General features: G+C 32.2%; 1 protein-coding gene and 1 pseudogene across 2 annotated transcripts in view; both read left to right on the top strand.

Annotated features, from left to right (window-relative positions):
• Positions 1–20,698, top strand: part of C1H8orf89 (chromosome 1 C8orf89 homolog) — a 79,196-nt gene that overhangs the window by 14,018 nt on the left and 44,480 nt on the right. For both annotated transcript variants that reach the window (XM_074278877.1, XM_074278876.1), the window contains exon 3: positions 3,781–3,828. In XM_074278877.1, the coding sequence (XP_074134978.1) occupies positions 3,781–3,828 (48 nt within the window). The remainder of the gene's footprint in view (positions 1–3,780; positions 3,829–20,698) is intronic.
• On the top strand, positions 4,162–19,450 carry LOC141552212 (nucleosome assembly protein 1-like 1 pseudogene; annotated as a pseudogene).

Genomic DNA, 20,698 nt, shown 5'->3' with positions numbered 1-20,698 from the left:
GAGGCTTACCTTGAATACTTACTGAGTGACCCATGAGCTTGATTCTTGACATTTCAAAAATTCAGAGGCCTTAGCTACAAGATGAGGACAATATCATAGGTTATTGCCCGTTGGGTCAGATGGAAGTAAATTGGAGGCCATATCCCACTGTGGATCAGTGGTTCCCTTATGATTTTCATACTTCCTGTTTAACTAATTTTTTAATCCTTTAGAGGTAGTAAGCAACCTAACTTTCAATTCTTTTTGAAGGAGTAAGAATTACTGTCCTTTAGTTCATTCTTTCCTAATCTTTAAAAAATTCCATTATCATTTATTTGTAAATTTCTAAATTTGCCACAGTTCATCTTGGAGGCAGTTGTCAATATTCACAGGGGATAATTGGGATGGAGATCACTATTTTGAGAAAATATTGATGGAGAGGATCATAGAGAAATTGGAGGGGACAGGAAGATTGGCTTTGTCCTTTGAACCTGTTGATTGATGATAATGAATAGGAAATAGAGGAGAAATTGGTGCGAGAAGAACTGTAATGGTCACTTCATTCTTATGGTAAAAGTAAGTGTAGGAATGAAAGTCAGTCTCAAATAGGAGGCTGTAAATCCCCCCATTACAGTCAGATTATGACTTGGAGGAATATATAGTGGGAAGGTCAGAAAAGTATCGGACATATACCTGTGCTAATAGCCTGATGACAGTACATGCAGTCAGAATTTCAAAGTAACCCCACTTTACAGTCCCCTTGCTACCTGTTAGACCTCCTGAGGCACTGCTTACTTAACATTGTTCTAGTCTTATATTAAAGTATTCTTTACTAGGCTAAGGAATAGACAGGTTTGTCCTATTTTAGAACTATTATTTTTTGATTGCTTTATGATTTTTCATGCTTTTATCTAGATGTTCTTGAGTATGTTATTGTTTGTATCCTTACCTGTTTGTACCAGTATTCAGGAGCATTGAAACAAAGGTAAGAGCACAAGCAATAACACATTCAATGACTTTGAAGTAAAACAGTGAAAAATAATAAACAATCAAAGACCTCATGGAGGAACCCCACTCCCCACATATCCCATCCACAGCCCAACTAGTTTCAGCTGGAAGAAGTCAACTGAAACCAAACCTACTTCAACCTAGAATGTGAATTTTTACTATGTCCTGATTGGATTGCACACACAGAGAATAGAATTCTAGTTATAACATTTGATTGAAATATATTGTATTTCAGTATAATTCATTTACTTTCAAGTTGTATATTTTCTCCATTTAAAAACATTATTTTATAAATTTCACCAACCTCTATTATCTGTTAGCATAAAAAAGTTTTAAAATACTTATAAGAACTCAGTATTTGACAAAAACTACTGGGAAAATTGAATAGTAGTCAGAAACAAAACATAAATGAGTGTATCATACCATATATCAAGATAAGCTCAAAATGGATACATGATTTAGACATAAGGGGTTGTATCATAAGCAAATTGGAGGAACAAGGGAAAAAGTATCTTAGATATATATGGATAAGTGAGGAGTTCCTGGCCAAACAAGAGAAAGGTTTATAGGAGCTAAAATAGATAATTTTGATTACATAACATTTAAAAGGTTTTGGACAAAGAAAACCAATGCAGCCAAAATTTGAAGGAAAGCAGGAAAATGGGAGAAAATATAACAAGTTTTTCTGATTAAGGTTTCATTTCTCAATTATATAGGTAACTGAGCCAACTTTGTGAAAATAAGATCAATTTCCCAATTGATAGTCAAAAAATAAGAGCAGAAAATTTTCAAAGGAAAAATCAAAGCTGGAAATGATTATATGAAAAAATACTCCAGATAACTAAGTAATGAAATATCATTAAAACAATTCTGAGGTAGCACTTTATATCCATCAGACTGATTAAGATGACAGGAAAGGAAAATTTACAAATGCTATAGAAGATGTAGGAAGAGTGATACACTATTGTACTGTTGGTGAAGCTGTAAGCCAGTTTGACTATTTTGGAGAACAATTTGGAACTGAATCCCAAAATTAAACTGTGTTTATTCTTTTGACCCAGCAATACTGCTTGGGATGTACCCCAAGAAAATAAAAAGAAAAGTAAAAGGACCCACAGGTCCTTTTTTTGTGTTGACAAAAGAATTGGAAACTGGGGTTGCTTATCAATTAAGGGCTGAGTGCGTATATGATTGTAATGGAATATTATTGTACTATAAGAAACGACACAGGGGTTAGTTCTTAGGTGTCTGCTGGATGTTTTTAATTTAATGTCCCCATAAGTATCACTAATTAAATATTAAGCTCAAGTAGTACTTTGTATATTAGACCTTTTTTTGGTCATCTCAGAGATAATTCTATCTCCCTGCCAATTGTTTTTAGTTTGGATATATTTTGCATTTACTTAAATCTTAGGTGTCTGCTGGATGTTTTTAATTTAATGTCCCCATAAGTATCACTAATTAAATGCTTAAAACAGAGCTCATTATCTTTCCCTGATAAATAGAGATTGCTTCTAACTTCCCAGTTTCTATTATGGCACCACCATCCTTCCAGTCATCTAAGTTCACAACCTTATCCTTAATCTTCATTCTCCTTCATCCCTTTGTCCAGTAAGTTACTAAATACTATTGATTTTCGTTCTTCCACACATCATATTTATCCCTTTTTTCCCTATAACATCCTACTTGGATTCTCATCAACTTGGACTTGGATTAGTGCAATAGTCTCCTAATTGACCTCCCTCTCTCCAGTCTCATCCTTTTTCAGTGCACCTTCCACAGAACTGCCAGATTATCTTTCTGAAATAACTGTCTATCTCATCCCTCTGGTCAAGAAGTTTCAGGAGCTTCCTTTTGCTTTTAAGATAAAATTCCTCTGTTTAATATTTAATAATTTTCACGATATGGCTCTCATCAATCTTTCTGGGCTGAATAAGTATATTAAGTATTTATTTAATCTCATATTTTCTAGAGAGTTGCTCACTTACATTGTATACAATATTTCATCTCCTGTGACTTTGCATTTTTGCTATGCTCATAATACTTTAATTTCTCACTTGACTCTTAAAACTCCCTTGTTCCCTTTAAGACACAGCTCAAGTAGTACTTTGTATATTAGACCTTTTTTTGGTCATCTCAGAGATAATTCTATCTCCCTGCCAATTGTTTTTAGTTTGGATATATTTTGCATTTACTTAAATCTGTATGTCCATAAATATCTATGCCCATTCCAGTATAATAATACAACCTTATTAAAGGCTTGAACTATTTCTTTTTTTACTTTTGTGTCCCTGATGCTTTGCATATAGTAGATGCTTAATAAATGCTTATCGAATGGAGTAAATGGAATTTTAACTCCTGTCCTCATACACTCATTTCTTTTGGGTACTAGTTCCTTCCCTTATGAATTTTAAAAAATCCCATGGCACACACACACACACATTTGTTCCATAAAGTTGAGTGTAATAATAATAATAGTACAACAGTAATTAATATTATTTGCATTTTTAAAGCACTTTGATGATTTAAAGTGATTTACATATGTTGTCATCTTCCCAATGACCCTACAAGGTAAGTACTATCTTTATTGTCTTTTACAGATGGAAAAATTAAGACATAGAAAGGTTAAATAAATAAGTTCATATAGCTACTAAGTGTCTGAAGTAGGATTTTAACTCAGAACTTCTTGGCCCTAAGTCTTCTGTTCTATTCATAATTCCACCTAATTTCTACAGTGCTTTGCATCTAGTAGGTGGTCAATAAGTACATTAATTTATTGATTCATTTATACAGGAAAGACAGGTCGAGTTTACTGCAATATAATGTTACAGATTTTCAAAGGTGAGTAAACTATTTCTTGGCTCTATGTTTGACATTTATAATGAGATTTTTAAGTCTATTGGAACAGCATCTAGAACATTACTTTTCTACTCCATTAAGTGACATTCAGTGTCAGATGATTCATATCAAAAATATTCATATCTGAAACCTCTAGGCAGTCTAAAGTATTCTTTCTTCACCTGTACCTACTAATCATAAAGACATTTGCCTCCATACTCTACTTCATTTTGTTTCTGTAGACCCTACCTAGTCATTAGAATTTGACTCACTTTTAAAAGTGCAACTGAAAATGGAGCATTATAGTTGGTGAACATTTATTAAGCCTTATATATGATGGACATTGACATACAGAGTGAGGAGAGTTTCTGCCCTCGGGGAACTCACAATCTACTAGGAGCTCACAGTATAATTGTTGGTTAGTCGTTTTCAGTCATGTCTTAGATCTCATTTGGGGTTTTCTTCACAAAGAAAACCATTTTGCCATTTCCTTCTCCACCTCATTTTGCAGATGAAGAACTGAGGCAGACAAGGTTACTTGCAGACTTGCCCAGGATCACACACAAAAAGTAAGTGAGGCCAAATTTGAACTCAGGAAGATGTCTTCCTGACTCCTGGCGGGCAGTCTCCTACCTAACTGCCCTCAGATGATTTTAGAACCTTGTAAGGTTTGCAAACAACTTTCATAACTTCCTAACAACCTTGTGAGATAGGTGTTATTTTCATCCATCAACATTTTGTGGAAGAGGAAAGTGAGGTTAAGTGCTTTGCCTGGGGGCTCACAGTTTATCTATAGATATGTATGTATTTTATCTGTATCCAGAATGGAATTTGAATATATTTATAGCTAGGTGGTAAGGTGGATGAAGTGCCAAGTCTGGAGTCCGAAAGACCTGAGTTCAAAATTGGCCTTAGACATTCTAGCTGTGTGACCCTGGGCAAGTCTCTTACCCATTGCCTCAGCTTTGTCATCTATAAAATGAACTGAGGAAGAAAATGGCCAACCAATCCAGCATATTTGCCAAGAAAACCCCAAATGAATCATGAAGAATCAGATACAATTGAAATAACAATGAACATTTATATCTATCTATATATATCTGTTTCTGAATTGGAATTTGAACTCAGATTTTCCTAACCCTTAAGTATAGTCTTGTGAACTCCAGCATATTATTATTGTTAATAAGGAAGGAAAAGAAAACTTTATTTTCCATGTTTTTGAGTTAAGAAATGGTAATGAATTTTTTAACAGACCAAATTTTTAAGAATACATTTTATAACATAAGTCAAATAATGACATGATTCATTAAAATATATATATGCATATATACCTGTCTGTCTATATAGATGGATGTACATATAGTTATATATACACATATTGCTACATAAATCCAAATACATATCTATCTCAAATGATCTTAATAACTGATTCTTTGAATTTTGGAGATAAATTTAAAGTCTTTTAATTTAAGCCAATTTGACCAAACCGTATGTCTACTAATAGTAAATCAAAACCAGACAAAAATTTGTCAAACCAAGTACTAACATATACATTAGGCACTAACATAAGAATTGTTCAGATATATACTTCTTCTAAAGATTTATTACATACACTATAGCAAAGATAAATCCCTATATAAATGTCTCCTTCTTGTAAACAGGTAGATATATTATCTGCATATTACATGTTTGAAACTATTGAAAAGATTCCCATTTGTAGGTTTCTAGGACTGCAAAAACTGGAGCATGGTTTGAAATGAAAAAAAGAAAACAGTAGTTTAAATATTATTAAACAACAAATTAAAAAAATTAATTTTCTTCATCTTGGTTACTGATACTTGAGGAAAAGCAGGTTAAATTAGAAGGGAAGGTTAGAAGATAGATGGGGATTTTGTGGAGATTTCCAAGGGACTTTTGGGTACTTCCAAAGACTAGAAATTTATGGTATTTGCTTTTTAATAGATCTAATTTCACTTAAAAATGTGTACTTTTTTTTTTTTTTTTAAAAACAACAAGCAATAACATTATCATTTTTTACATGGTTTCTTAAATGCCCTAAAAGTCATGATTTTGGCTGTGTAAGTATTTCTTCCATTAATCTCAGATCTCTTATATATATATAGTCTTTGAGAGTTAATATAGCCAAAAAAGCTATCATGGTGTGGCCAATCTAATAATGAAGTTTTCTGACCTTAGGTAGGACCATTTTTTCTTACAACAGACCTGAAGGCTCTTCTTAGCCTCTACTTTCATTCAGCTTTTCCAACTGGCAGGAAGATCTTCCAGAGTTAGGGCTTATTTGAGATACTCTTTGAGAAGTCTGGATCATAGAGAAGCATTAGAATAGGACTTTAGTGGGAGCCACATTTAAGGTTGCTTTTGGAAAGAAATTAGAGGGAGAGGGATGGCTTTGAGGTAACTGGCAAGAAAAAAAAAAAAAAAGAATGAAGGGGAGTTTTCAAAGTGCTGTGGAGAAAAAGATTAGTTTTGTTTGAATTAATTTTGTTGTAAGTACTGCAAGAGAAAGGAAAACTGATTATTTATAAAATCCTCCAGGAGGGAAGTAAAAGGCTAAATTTAGGCCAAGTTAATTCCCCAAGCATCAGGTGTCACTAATGTTCTAGAACCTCCCCAATCTAGTTTCAACTTACCCATCCAGTCATATTTCATATTCTTCCCCCTTAAGATGATTGTAGCTAACACCCAACGAAAAAACTCTGGGAAATGAGTGTGAACCACTACATAGAATTCCCAATCCCTCTTATTTTTGCCCGCCTGCATTTTTGATTTCCTTCACAGGTTAATTGTACACTATTTCAAAGTCCGATTCTTCTTGTGCAGCAAAATAACTGTATGGACATGTATACATATATTGTATTTAACTCATACTTTAATATTTAACATGGATTGGTCTACTTGCCATCTGGAGGAGGGGGTGGGGGGGTGGAGGAGAAAAATTAGAACAAAAAGTTTTGCAACTGTCAACACTGAAAAATTACACATGCATATATATTGTAAATAAAAAGCTATAATAATAATAATTTTTAAAAATCATTGTAGCTAGAATGGATTATAAGTTAAACTCTTTGTCTGAAACTGATTCCTAGAGAGCTTAACCAAGTTGCTTAATGTCTCAAAAAAGTAGTAAATGGCAAAACTGGGATAAATTTTGTCCTTTGGCTTCAGATTTTTTCATTATACCACATTGCCTTCCTTACTTTCTAGCCAAATAGCATTATTTTGGGTTCTTGTTTTGCTCTCTTTCATTTTTGCTCATACCATTGCCATTGTCCATATCTAAAATTAATACACCCTTTCACCATGTCTGCTGAAACTCCATTCTTCAAGACCTAACTCAGATTTTACCTGCTCCTTGATGACTCCTTTGACCTTCCTATTAACCTGTTTAGCTTTTGTTTGTGATCTAGATTAAGTAACTAAATTAAGTCACTTAATTTCTGGATACTTCACTTTTCTAATCTGCAGAATTGAGAGTTGGAAGGAGATGTTTTTAAAAGATCCCTTCCAGCTTGAAAGTTCTTCGATTTTCTGGTCTTCATTCAAGATTGCAGGCAAGAACTACAGAGCAGACAGCAGCATTAAATATTTTTTCCTCTAAAATTTAGGGAGAAATAAAAAGGTAGGCTATATTTTGTCCTGGTTTTGAAAGAAAGATTCACCTCTCTTTTAAATTTTGTTGACTTTCAACTTTGGTCTTTCCCTCCCTTTAAATTTGGGAATTGAGATAAAGAGTCTTTTGATTCAAATACTTTTCATAAGAGATTTCACAATGATTTGATAGAGATACTTTTAGAAACAAAGGTGTTTGAATTTTATTTTTTGTGCATTCCATTTAGTGATTCTTTTATTACTCAGTAAGATCTTAAAGACTTTCTTGACCCTGTTTTTAAAAAAATATTAATTCTTACATTAACCTTAGCAATTACTCCATTAATATATCAATGTTACTTTAGAGTGTTCAATCTCTGAACATGAATTGATAGCCTTTTAATCTTTTTAGTACGATCAGAAATTTATATTTAGATTAACTCTATTAGCTTTATGAATCAATTAAAGGCTTTAACAATTTATTGAGATTATGTTTCTTTCAATAAAAATTCTTTCTCAAGCAGAATTAGCAGGCTTGTTCAGATCACTATTAAATCACTTGCTTTTGTAGGAGTTAGTTTATTAGCATTCCTGACCTATATATCTTTATATAAGACTCACTAGTATATTAACTTTAGCTTTTGGTTTCTGTGGCATTTTTGCCTGTTTTATCCCTTCTGAGGAGACTAGGTATGATCATATCATCCTAAACCTGTAATTTGAACTTTCACAATAAATGGAACTGCTCATTGGTTAAAAATGAGTTAAAGTAGTTTAGGTTACCCAAGTATGAATGTTGTTCCCAGCAGTTAATTGTTTTCAGTTAAAGGTGGCAAAAGGTGAATTTAGGAGGAGCAGCATTACCTTTTGAGGTGTATTTTGCAGCTTCCACTAATAGAGGGAAGGTATAAATTATTTATTTTATACTACTTTTCTGCTATTGCTTTTATAGCAAATTCCATAAGAATTTGTATGAGTTCGGAAACAAAGTATATTCTCATTGCTAGGGAAATAATAGCTAAGCAAATTATAGTAAATGAATGTAGTAGATACTCATTCTTGAAGAAATTATAAAGTATTGAACATAGAGAAGCATAAGAACTGATGATAAGAACTTTATATTATATTATAAAAACTAATGCAAAATGAAATAACTACAAAACTACCAAAATATAAGTGAAAGGCTTTCTTCCCAGCTTTCATCTTACCCCCAATGAGCAGCATATAATTATTATACTAGACTTGACTCAGAATAACAGAAATGAGACTATACCACCCTCTTGTCTTTGAAAAAGTGATAGCTATGGATGTAAAATAATATAGATATTATGACTCAGTTGATGTTAGGTAGTTTTACAGAACTTTTCCTCTTCCCTCCCTTTAAAAAAATGCTTATGAAATATGGCTCAGGATAGATAACAGAGTAATATTGGGAAGTGAAGGTAATGTAAAAAATATATATCAATAAGTTTGTTTTAAATAAGGAATAAATTTTGCTCATTTATATGCTTATAAAACTGATAACAAAGAAATACATAAATGCTTGCAAAAGAAAATATAAGATATTTAGATACCCTGTTATCAGAAAAAGAAATTGAACAAGCCATAAATGAACTTTGAAAAAAATCTCAAGACCAAATGGATTCACAAATGAATTCTATCAAGATTTCAAAGAACAGTTCATTCTAATGTTACATAAGCTGTTCACAGTAATAATAATAATAATAAAATATCATTCCATTTTCTTCCTATGGTACAAATATGATCTTGATATTAAACCAGGGAGAGACAGAGAGAATGTCCATAAAAAACACCTATGCAAATATTTTAAATAAAATTTTATTAAGTAAGCTACAATTACATATTAGAAATATATTATGCACTATGATCAAGTTGGATTTATACTAGAAACGTAGAATTGTTTCAATATAAGAAAGGCTATAAAAAATAATCCATGTTAATAACATAAATAATAAAACCACATAATGAATTCTGAAAAAACTTTTGACAAAATCCAACTCAAGTAAAAATTCCATAAATAAGAATAAATAGTTCTTTCCTTAATATAATAAATAGTGTTAACATAAACCCAAAAGCAAACATCAGTAATGTAGAAAAATTAGAGGTCTTTTCAGTAAGATCAGAAGTAAAGCAAAGATGACCATCATTATCATCACTATTATTTTAATATAGTCCTAGAAATGCTAGCTATAGCAAGGGAAAAAAAAAGGAAACAAACATAGACAAAGAAAAAAAGACTCTTTGCAGATGATATAGTATACGTTGAAAGAGAGTCAACTAATGTTTATTGGAATAATTAATAACTTCAGTATATTTAAAGGATATAAGATAAATCCATATAAAATCATCAGCATTCCTGTACGTCACCAACAAAACTCAACAAAATGAGTAAAAAAGAGAAATTCCATTAATAATAATTATGGAAGCTATAAAATACTTGAGAATGTAACTTCCAAGCATCATCTAAGGCCTGTATGAATCTTAACTACAAAATACCATTTACAAAATAAGGTAGGTCTAAGTAGTTGGAGAAATATTAACCACTCATGAATAAGTTAAGCCATCATAATGAAATTGACAATATTACTGATATTTACTTATTATCCAATCCTGTACCAGAGAATATTTTATAGACCTTAAAAAATTATTTATGAAGGCATAAAAAATCTTAAGAATTTCAAAGATAATCATGAACAAAAAGTGAGAAGATAGGTCTATCAGTATCAGATCTTAAACTATACAACAAATCACTAGTTAAAATGATATAAATGGTTTAAAAATAGTTTTATTAAAATGGTTAAAAAAAAGACAGTGGAGGGGCAGCTATTTGACACAGTGAATGGAGCACTATCCCTGAAGTGAGGAGGACCTGAGTTCAAATGTGGCCTCAGACACTTAACATTTCCTAGTTGTGTGATCTTGGGCAAGTCAACCCCAATTGCCTCAGCCAAAAAAAAAAAAAAAAAAGACAGTGGAGCACCTTAAGTACGTTATATATATAAAAGTAAATAACAACATATTGTTTGATTAACCCAAATATTCTAGTTCCTGGTGATAGGACTTGCTATTTGACAAAATCTGCTGGGAAAACTGCACCATAGTCTGGCAGAAATTAGGTTTAGAACCATACTTACTATCAAAAATCAAGATAAGATCCAAATATGTATATGAGTTGGATATAAAAAAATAATCACAAACAAATTAGGAGAGCAAGAAGAAATTACTTTTCAGATTTATGGATAAGGAAGTATTCATGACTAAATCTGATAGAATCACACAAGATAAAAATGGACAATTTTGATGAAATAAGATTAAAAGTTTTTAAACAAATCTAATAAAATAAAATCAGAAAGGAAACAAGTAATTGTGGGGAAAATTTTTTACAAGTTTCTCTGATCAAGGTCTCATTTCCAAGACCTATAATATATATAATTATATATAATATGATAAGAGACCATTTATAAGAGCCATTTTTCAATGCATAGTAAAGGCTTGGAGTATGCAGTTTTCTGAATTTTCTGAGAAATCCAAGTTTTCAGTGATGAAGAAATGCATTAAGTAACTGATAATTATAAAAATTCAAATTAAAGTAGTTTTTAGTTTCTATCTCATCTATAAGATTGGCAAAGATGACAAAAGTGGAAAATGACAAATGTTGGAGAGACTATGAGAAAAAAAATTATAGTAGTATAATATTGTTGAAAGAACTCAAAATTGGCCCAGCTATTCTGGAAAACAATTTGGAACTATAACTACAAAGTTATCAAATTATGCCTATCCTTTGACCTAGCAGTACTACTGTTTACTAGGTCTGTATCCCAATGAAAGAATCTATATAGTCAGAAGTATTTTTATTTCATCTAAATTGCTTAAAACATTTCATAAATATTTTGTAGCTAACCTACTTGAGAAGACCATATGCAATACTTCTGTTCTTTTCACTCTTTTTCTAATGTTCTACATTCTGATGTTTGACCTCATTATTTACTCTGCCGCTTTCTCCAAAGTTACCCCTAATCTCTTAACTAACAAAAGATAGCTTTTTCTCAATTCTCATCCTTCCTGTCAGCTTTGCAGCCTTTGCCCCTGTCAATAACACGTTGATATTCTTTCTCATTTTTTGGGAGTCTCTTCTTGGTTTTCCTTTTATTTGCCCAGTTGCTTCTTTGTCTCCTTTGCAGAATCTTCATTCATGTCATGCCCATTAATTGTTGGAGATTCCCCAAGCTTCCATGGTTTTAATTTTCACCTCCCTGCAGATAACTTCCATATATACTTTGTAGCTTTAGTCTTTCTCCTCGTTTCCTATTTTACACCTCTAGCTATTGGACATCTTGAATTGGATGACTTGTTTGTATCTCTTTATATTTTTCTCCTTCCCATATATTATTGTGATTCAGTGATACTAACTTCCTTGCTGTTCTTCAGAATAGACAGCAATCCAGATGCTCCCCACCCTCAGAATGAATTCTTTCCTCATTTTCACCACCTAACTCTGCTGGCTTCTTTCAAATCTTAACTAAGTCCCACCTTCTGAAAGATAGCTTTCCTAGTCTCTCTTAATCTTACTGCCTTTCCTCGAGACTACCCCCTAATTTATCTTGTATATATCTTGTTTGTACAAATTTGTTTGCAGGTTGTCTTCCCTCACTTTATTTTCAAAACAACTCTGAAAGACTAGAATTCTGACAATGATAAGATTAAACCCCAAAAGAATGAAGATGAAACATGCTGCCTTCTGACAGGTCATGAACTTAAAATACAGAGACTTCTAAAGTACTTCAGCCTTCTGACTATTTCTCCCATAGACTTACAGCTTCTGAATGGAATCATACCATTTGTAAGAAGGACTTGCCATCAAAATAACATTCAAGATGTGGCACCTCTGGATAGTTTTATTATCGATTAGCTGACCACAATGATTTCACTCTACTTAAAAAGTGAATCTGCAGCAAATATGGTGAACCATTCCTTTAGTTGCTTTAATTTTACAGTTGTTTATAATCCACAAAGCTACAGTTATCTTTATCCTAGAATCTGAAATACGGACTTTTTAACCTAATCCTAGCTGCCCAAACTTGAGAATATTTAATCACTTAGTTCAAACTTTATAAACTTGATTTGACAATACCAAGTCCATACATACAAGTTCAACTAGCTACCATTATGCAGAAGGAATCTCCCAGTCAGAGAAAAGGTTAAAATTACAGAATCATAGAATTGAAAGGGACTTTAAGGGTAGCCATCTAGTCTGACCCATAACCTAAAAGAAATTCCTTCTAAAACATACCTGACATATGGTCCCTCTGTCTCTGCTTGAATATCTCCAAGGAATGAGAATACATCACTTCCTGAGTCAGCTAATCCACTTTTGGAAAACTGATATTGTTAGTAAGTTTTTCCTATCAATAGGTTTACTATTAATCATAGTTAACATTTAATATATCTTTATTGTGTTGAATTATTTCAGTTGTGTCCAATTCTTCATGACTTTGGGGTTTTCTTTCCAGGATACTAGAGTTGTTTGCCATTTCCTTCTCCACCTTTTTTTTTTTTGGCAGATAAGAAAACTGGGATAATCAAGGTTAAGTGACTTGTCCAGGGTCACACAGGCTAGTAAGTGTCTGAGGCCAGCTTTGATCTCAGGAAGATGAGTCTTACAGACTCTAAGCCTGGCACTTTTATCTACTTCACCACCTACCTGCCTGCTTGACATATAGTAAATATGCAATAAATGCTTGCTGACATACTTAGGGGAATCATGGATTGGTTACATTGAAAGCTTGACAAAATTAATTAAGCAGTGTTTCAATGCCCTTGTAAACCTTTTAAGTTAAATGTGCAGAGATTCTATGGGGAAGTCCTTGCCCTTCAAAATATGCTCTTCTTTACCAGCCACTTTTTGATAAAAGAGATGAAATTAATTCAGTTTATGAGTCTATAGAAGCAGAATATGAATAGAAACCAGATAATAATGAAGAAATTTCAGAGGAGATAAAAGAAGTCTAGGCTTGAAGAGGAGAACAAAAAAAGATGAAGGAAAAAGAAGACCCTAAGTGAATTCCTCAGAAACATAATGAATCTATTCTAAAACATTTGGAAGATGAAGTGAAGTTCTCAGATGCTGGCCAACTTATGAGTTTCATGTTGGAATTTCACTTTGAATCCAATAAATATTTTAGTAATGAGGTGTTGACAAATATATATTGGATGTAATCAGAGTCAGTTGATACAGATCTCTTCTTTGGTGGACCAGAAATTATGAGGGTACAGTACAATCAAGTAGATTGGGGGGGAGGGGGAGAAATAAAAAATGTCACTTTGAAAACTATTAAGAAATAATATGGACTTCTAATGCCAAGATGGCAGACAATAGCAGGAACTCCCTGAAGCTCTTACAAATTCCCCATCAAACAACATTGAAAATCCCCTCAGAAATGATTTAGGAGTGGGGAAGCAGCAAGAAAAGTCTGTCTCGCTGCTAAGATGAGAGTGAACTGAGTAGAAGGCCAACAGCTGCAGACAATAGAGCAGGGAGTCTGCAGCAAGGTTCCAAGCCCTGGGTAATTCTCTGGTGAGGCCCCAGTGCAAGCTGGCAGCTCCTGAGGCAAGCCAGAAGTCTGTGCAGCAAGCCAGTCTCCACATGAGCAGTCCTGTCCCCAGCACAGGCCACCAGGGAGGCCTCATTTTCATTGACAGCCAAAAACAAGACCATGTCCCCAGGACCAGTCAGCATCACAATTCCATCCCCAGCGCTGGCCAGCAGCGAGTTCCTGCCTACAGAGCAATTCTCCAACAAGGCCTTGTCCTGGCATAGCAGTGGAATCCTATCTCCACAAGAGATACTCCCTTTTACAAGCCTGCAATGAAAAGCCAATGGCAAGGCCCTCTGGGCCCTGGTACAAGAAGCTTAGGACAGTGAAAGAGCAGAGCCCAACTCTCATGTAGGAATACCAAGTCACAAAATAGGATAGAAGGGATGTATGTGTTTATACATGTATGTATGTGTGTGTATACATATAGGCATGTGTATATATACATGATGAGCAAAAAACCTAACAAAGCCCTTGACAATAAAGTTACTATAGTGACAGGGAGGATCAAAGTGTAAACCTAGAAGAGAACAAGTGTGTTGAGATAGCTACGTGTGAAATCTCAAAAGAAAATTGTCATTTGGTCTCATGCCCCAAAAGGATTCCTGGAAGAGCTTTAAAAGAGTTTAAAAAAGCAAATTATAGAAGTAGGAAAAAATTGGGAAAGGAAATATAAGAGAATCATGGAAAAAAGTCAATATCTTGGTAAAAGAAACATAAATAATGGAAAAAAATATATACATATAGAGAGAAATTCACTGAAGAAAATAATTCCTTAAAGCCAAATGTAGAAGGAGATACAAGATTCCATGAAGAAAATAATTCCTTAGAAGTTGGAATTGAGCAAGTGGAAGCTAATGATTTTATAAGACATCAAGTTATGATGAAATAAAATCAAAAGACTAAACATATAGAAGAAAATGTGAAATTTCTCATTGGAAAAAAATAATTGACCTGGAAAATAGATGTGAGAGAGAATTTAAGAAATTACTGGATTACTTAAAAGTCATTATTAAAAAACAAAACAAACAAAAAAACCTAACAATCCCAAAACAAAGCAAACCCCTGAACTTTCTCCCCAAGGCCCCAAAACCAGACTGCTCACATTACTGCTCACAACCACTCTTGGTATGCTGGTTTCTCCAGAGGTCTTCTCACTCTACTGACAAATAGTATCTTTCAAGAAATTATTAAGGAAAAGTGCCCTGTAATATCCTAGAATTAGGGTAGAATAGAAATTGAAAGAATCTACCAATCACAACTTGAAAGATATACCTAACTGAAAACTCCCAGGAACATTATCGCCAAATTGCAGAATCCCCAGATCAAAGAGAAAATACTGCAAGCAGCAGAAAGAAAATATCAGATATCATGGAACTACAGTGAGGATTACACAGGATTTAACAGCTTCTATAGTAAAGAACCAGAATATGATTCTTTGAAAGCAAAGGAATTAGGATTTCAACCCTCATCCAACAAAACTAAGTATAATCTTTCAGAGGAAAAAATAGATATGTAATGAAAGAGATGACTTTCACGCATTTTTGATTAAAGGAGCATTGCTGAATTAAAAAAAAAAATTTGATCTTTGAATATAAGACTGAAAAACATAGAAAGGTAAGGCAAAAGAAAAGAGATTCAATATGGTTAAACTTATAAATGTATTAAGATTGTATTTTTTAACTTTATTACTATAAGGACAATTAGAAATATACATTGTAAGAAGGTACAGATATTAGGTGACTTTGATGGGATGATACCCAAAAAACAAAAACAGAAGAAGTGAGAAAGAAGATTGCACTGGGAGAAGGGGGGAGATACAGAATCAAGTAAATTATCTTATATAAAAGAGATATGAAAGAGGTAGAGGAAGATAAGCAGGGGATGGTGGACAAAGCTTTAATCACAATTGGGGCAAATAGGAAATAGCATATGTATAGATAGAGAAATTATCTTATTGTATAGGGAAAAAAGGAGAGGGAAGTATAGGGACTGCTAGAAGGGACACTGTTGGGAAAGGTGGTAATCTGAAGTAAAACACTTGTGAGGAGGAATAGAATAAAGGTGAGAGAAAGAATAACAAATGAAAAATAGGATAGAGGGAATACACAATTAACATAACTATAAATATGAATGAACTCATCCATAAAATGGAAGTAGCATAATGGATTAAAAACCAGAATCCTACAATATGTTGAGAAACACAAAGTACTGAAACATTTACAAAGTAAAGGTAAGTGACTGAAGTAGAATCTATTATATTTTAGCTGAAGCAAAAAAATTAGGGATAGCAATCATAATCTCAGACAAAGCAAAAGCAAAAACATCTGATTTAAAAAGATAAGAAAGGAAATTATATCTTGCTGAACCATAGATAATGATAATATCTATGGTACCATAGATAATGAAGTAATATTAATACTAAACATGCATCAAATACTGTAACATCTGCATCTACAGGAGGAAATAGATCATAAAAATGTACTAGTAAAAGACTTCAACTATCTCCTATGAAAACTAGATTCATCGAATAAAAATAAATGAAATATAAAAAAAAAACAAGAAAGAAGTTGAGGAAATAAAATTCTGGAAAAGTTAAATGCGACAGCTCTCTGGTTAAAATTGAATGGAAATAGAATGGAATATACTTTTTCTCAGCAACGCATAACACCTAGAAAGAAATTAACTTTGTGTTAATTTAAATGCAGAAAAGCAGAACTTTAAATGCATCCTTTTCAAATCATAATGCAATAAAATTATATTTAATAATGGACAATGTAAAGACAAAAATTAATTGGAAACTAAATAATCTAATCCTTAAGAAGTGAGTAAAAAAAAACCATAAAAACAACACTGTGACAACATGCCAAAAATTGTGAGATGCAGCCAAAGTGGTACTTAGGGGAAATTTTCTTTTTTTTTTATTTTCAAAACATAGCATGGATAGTTTTTCAACACTGACCCTTGCAAAACCAAATTTCCACCCCTTCCCTCCCACCTCCTCCCCTAGATGGCAAGTAATCCAATATATGTAAAACATGTTAAAATATATTTTAAATCCAATATATGCCTACATATTTATACAATTATACTGCACAAGAAAAATTAGATCAAAAAGGAAAAATAAGAGAAAACAAATGTAAGCAAACAACAAAAAGAATAAAAATGCTATGTTGTGATTCACAATTAGTTCTTACAGTCCTCTTTCTGGGTATAGATGGCTCTCTTCATCATAAGATCATTGGAAGTGGTCTGAATCATCTATCAGCGTTGATCATCGTGTAATCTTGTTGCTGTGTACAGTGATCTCCGGGTTCTGCTTATTTCACTCAACATCAGTTCTTGTAGGTCTCTTCAGGCCTCTCTGAAACCATTTCTTATAGAACAATAATATTCCATAACATTCATACATCACAACTTATTCAGACATTCTCCAACTGATGGACATCCACTGTTTCCAGTTTCTTGCCACCAACAAAAGGGCTGTCTCAAACATTTTTTGCACATGTGGGTCCCTTTCCCTCCTTTAAAACATTTTTGGGATATAAGCCCAGTAGAAACACTGCTGGATCAAAGAATAAATGCACAAAGAGTATATGGATATAGTTCCAAACTGCTCTCCAGAATGGTTGGATCAGTTCTCAATTTCACCAACAGTATATTAGTGTCCCAACTTTTCCACATCCTCTCCAACATTCATCATTTTTTCCTGTCACCTTAGCCAATCTGGAGGTATGTAATGGTACCTCAGAGTTGTCTAAATTTGCATTTCTCTGATCAATAGTGATTTAGAGCACCTTTATATGGCAGGGGAATTTTTCTATCTCTTAATTGCTTACATCAGTAAAACAGGGATAGAGGAGATACATGAATTAAGCATTCAACTAAAAAAAAAAATAGAAAAACAAATTTTTAAATGTCCACTAAATTGGAAAATAAACTAAAGAAAAGAAAATCAAGTTAACAGTACCCAAAATGAAAGGGGTAATTCACCAGTAATGAAAAGGAAATGGAAACAATTATTAGGAACTAGTTTGCTCAATTATATGATAATAAACTAAATGAAATGGATTAATATATTAAATCATTCAGATTAACAAAAAAGGAAAGAGAATATGTAACTTAATTTTAGAAAAAAATTGAAGAAGCTATTAGAACTTAAAATTCTTCAGGGATAGATGGAGTTAAAGAGAATTCCAATAAACATTTAAATAAAAAAAGTTATCCCAATGCTAGATAAACTATTTGAAAAAATAGGCAAAGGAGGAGTCCTACCATATTCTTTTTACAATATGGTTCTGATACCTAAACCAAGAAGAGCACAAATAGAGAAAACTATAGACCAATTTCCCTAATGAATATTGATGCCAAAATTTTAAATAAAATAACACGGAGATTAAAGCAATATATCATAAGAGTTATGCAGTATGATCAGGGAATGCAGGGCTGGCTCAATGATAGGAAAACAGTCAGCATAATTGACTGTAACAAAATCCACTAATCATATCATCTTAATATATGCAGAAAAAGTTTTTGACAAAATTTAATACCCATTCCTACTTTTAAAAAATAACACTACAGAGCATAGGAATAAACGGAGCTTACTTTAAAATAAGTACTATTTATCTAAAACTAGTAGCAAGCATTATCTATAATATGGATAAACTAGAAGCTTTCCCAACACAATTTGGGTAAAGTGAGGATGTTTATTTTCACTATTATTCAATATTGTAAGTTATAACAGTAAGAGAAGAAAAAGAAATTGAAGGAATTTCACTAGGTGAATGAGGAAACAGAACTATCACTCTTTGGAGATGATATAATGGTATACTTAGAGAATTCTAGAGAATGAACTATAAAAAAGCTAATTGAAATAATTTTAGCGAAATTTCAAGATACAAAATAAAGATCAAAACTCAGCAGAATGCAAACAGCAGTGAAGCAGTGTGTTGTGTGACCTTGAAGATTGCCTTATTATATAATAGTTTCCCTAAATGCAATTATCATTTGCTTATAGCCTTGTGTTTTTATATTTTCTTGGTAGAGAATCACACAGAAATTTTGTTTAAAAAAGGGAAAATAAATTAAAACCAGTTGAAAATAATGGTACATTTTACCTACCATTTTAACAGCACAATTATCAATCACATAAGTACAATATAGAAAGTCCCTTAAAGCATTTTTCCCCACATAGTTATTTATAGCCTAAATGGTTTCCTTCTGAAAACTACGTACTCATATACACTATTTATTAATTTGCTAATGGCTTCTCTTCCTATAAATTTGAATGATTTTCCTATATATCTTGGAAATGAGACCTTTATCAGAAAAACTTACTGGAAAGACTTTCTATTTGTTTACTTTTCTTATTTTTAATCTGCATTCATTTTTCTTGTGCAAAACCTTTTATATTTTATGTGATCAAAATTGTTCATTTTATCTTTAGTTATTTTGTATTTGGTCATTAATTTATCCCTCTTCATAGATCTTACAGCTAATTTATTCCTTTTTCCTCTATTTTTTTTAAAATGTCACCCTTTGTTTAAGTCATATACTTGTTTGGAGTTTATCTTGGTATATTTGGTATTGGTGTGTACCTAGTGGTTAATTGTTTCAGTTAATTTTTTTAGTGGCCTCTAATATTCTCTAAGGAAATATTCACTTGTAAAAAGTGATAATTTTGCTTTTTCTTTGCCTATGCTCATTCCTTCAGTTCTTCATCTTATTGTTACAGGTGCCATTTTCAATTCTATATTGAATAGTCATTATTATGACATTCTTGCTTTGTCTCTCTTTATTGAAAAAGGCCCCTGATTTATTCCCATTATCTATAATAATGGTACTTGGTTTTAGAGCGATACCATTTATCATATTAAGGAAAAGCTCTATATGTCTATGTTTTCTAGTGATTTTAAAAGGGATAATTTTTGTATCTTTGCAATAACTTTTTTTTCATCATGACTTTTTTTGGCTCCCTGTTAATATGATCAATTATATTTATTGTTTTCCTAATATTGAATTATCTGTTTTGATTTTCCCTGATTTATACTAAGACTATATTTGTATTATACAAGGAATTTCATAGGACCTTTCCATAATTTTTTTTCATGCAGCTTGCATAGTTAATATAATTTTAAATTAATTTTTCTTTAAAGATTTTGTAGAATTTGCTTGTCATTTTGTCTGTTCCTGGTATTATTTTCTTTCGAAGTTTATGGCTTTTTCAATTTTTTCTAACATTGAGTTATTTAAATCTTCTATTTCTTTTTCTATTAAATTGGGCATTACACATTTTTTCATGCATCTTTAATTTAGTGTTAGATTTGGGGGACATGTAATTGGATAAAATAAATCTTAATTTCTTTAACTGCTTCATTTGTTGTGAATTTACTTTTTTATAGTGATAAATTTATTATCTTTTATTAATCAAGTTTGATAATTATTTATCTATTTTTTTCTCTTTAAAAACACTCTTAGTTTTATTTATTCAATATGGTGGTGTTTTGGTTTTGCTTTCAATATTAATCTCCTCTTTGATATTCTGGATTTCTAGTCTGTTGCCTAATTGGGCTTTAATTTATTGATTTCCTAGATTTTCAAGTTACTTGCTCATTTTATTGATTTGCTCTTTCTTTTATTGGTGGAAGTAT

Source organism: Sminthopsis crassicaudata, chromosome 1, assembly GCF_048593235.1.
Source record: "Sminthopsis crassicaudata isolate SCR6 chromosome 1, ASM4859323v1, whole genome shotgun sequence".
NCBI classification, from domain to species: Eukaryota; Metazoa; Chordata; class Mammalia; order Dasyuromorphia; family Dasyuridae; genus Sminthopsis; species Sminthopsis crassicaudata.
The sequence above is the reverse complement of the archived record's forward strand: the minus strand, read 5'-3'. Positions and strand labels throughout refer to the sequence as shown.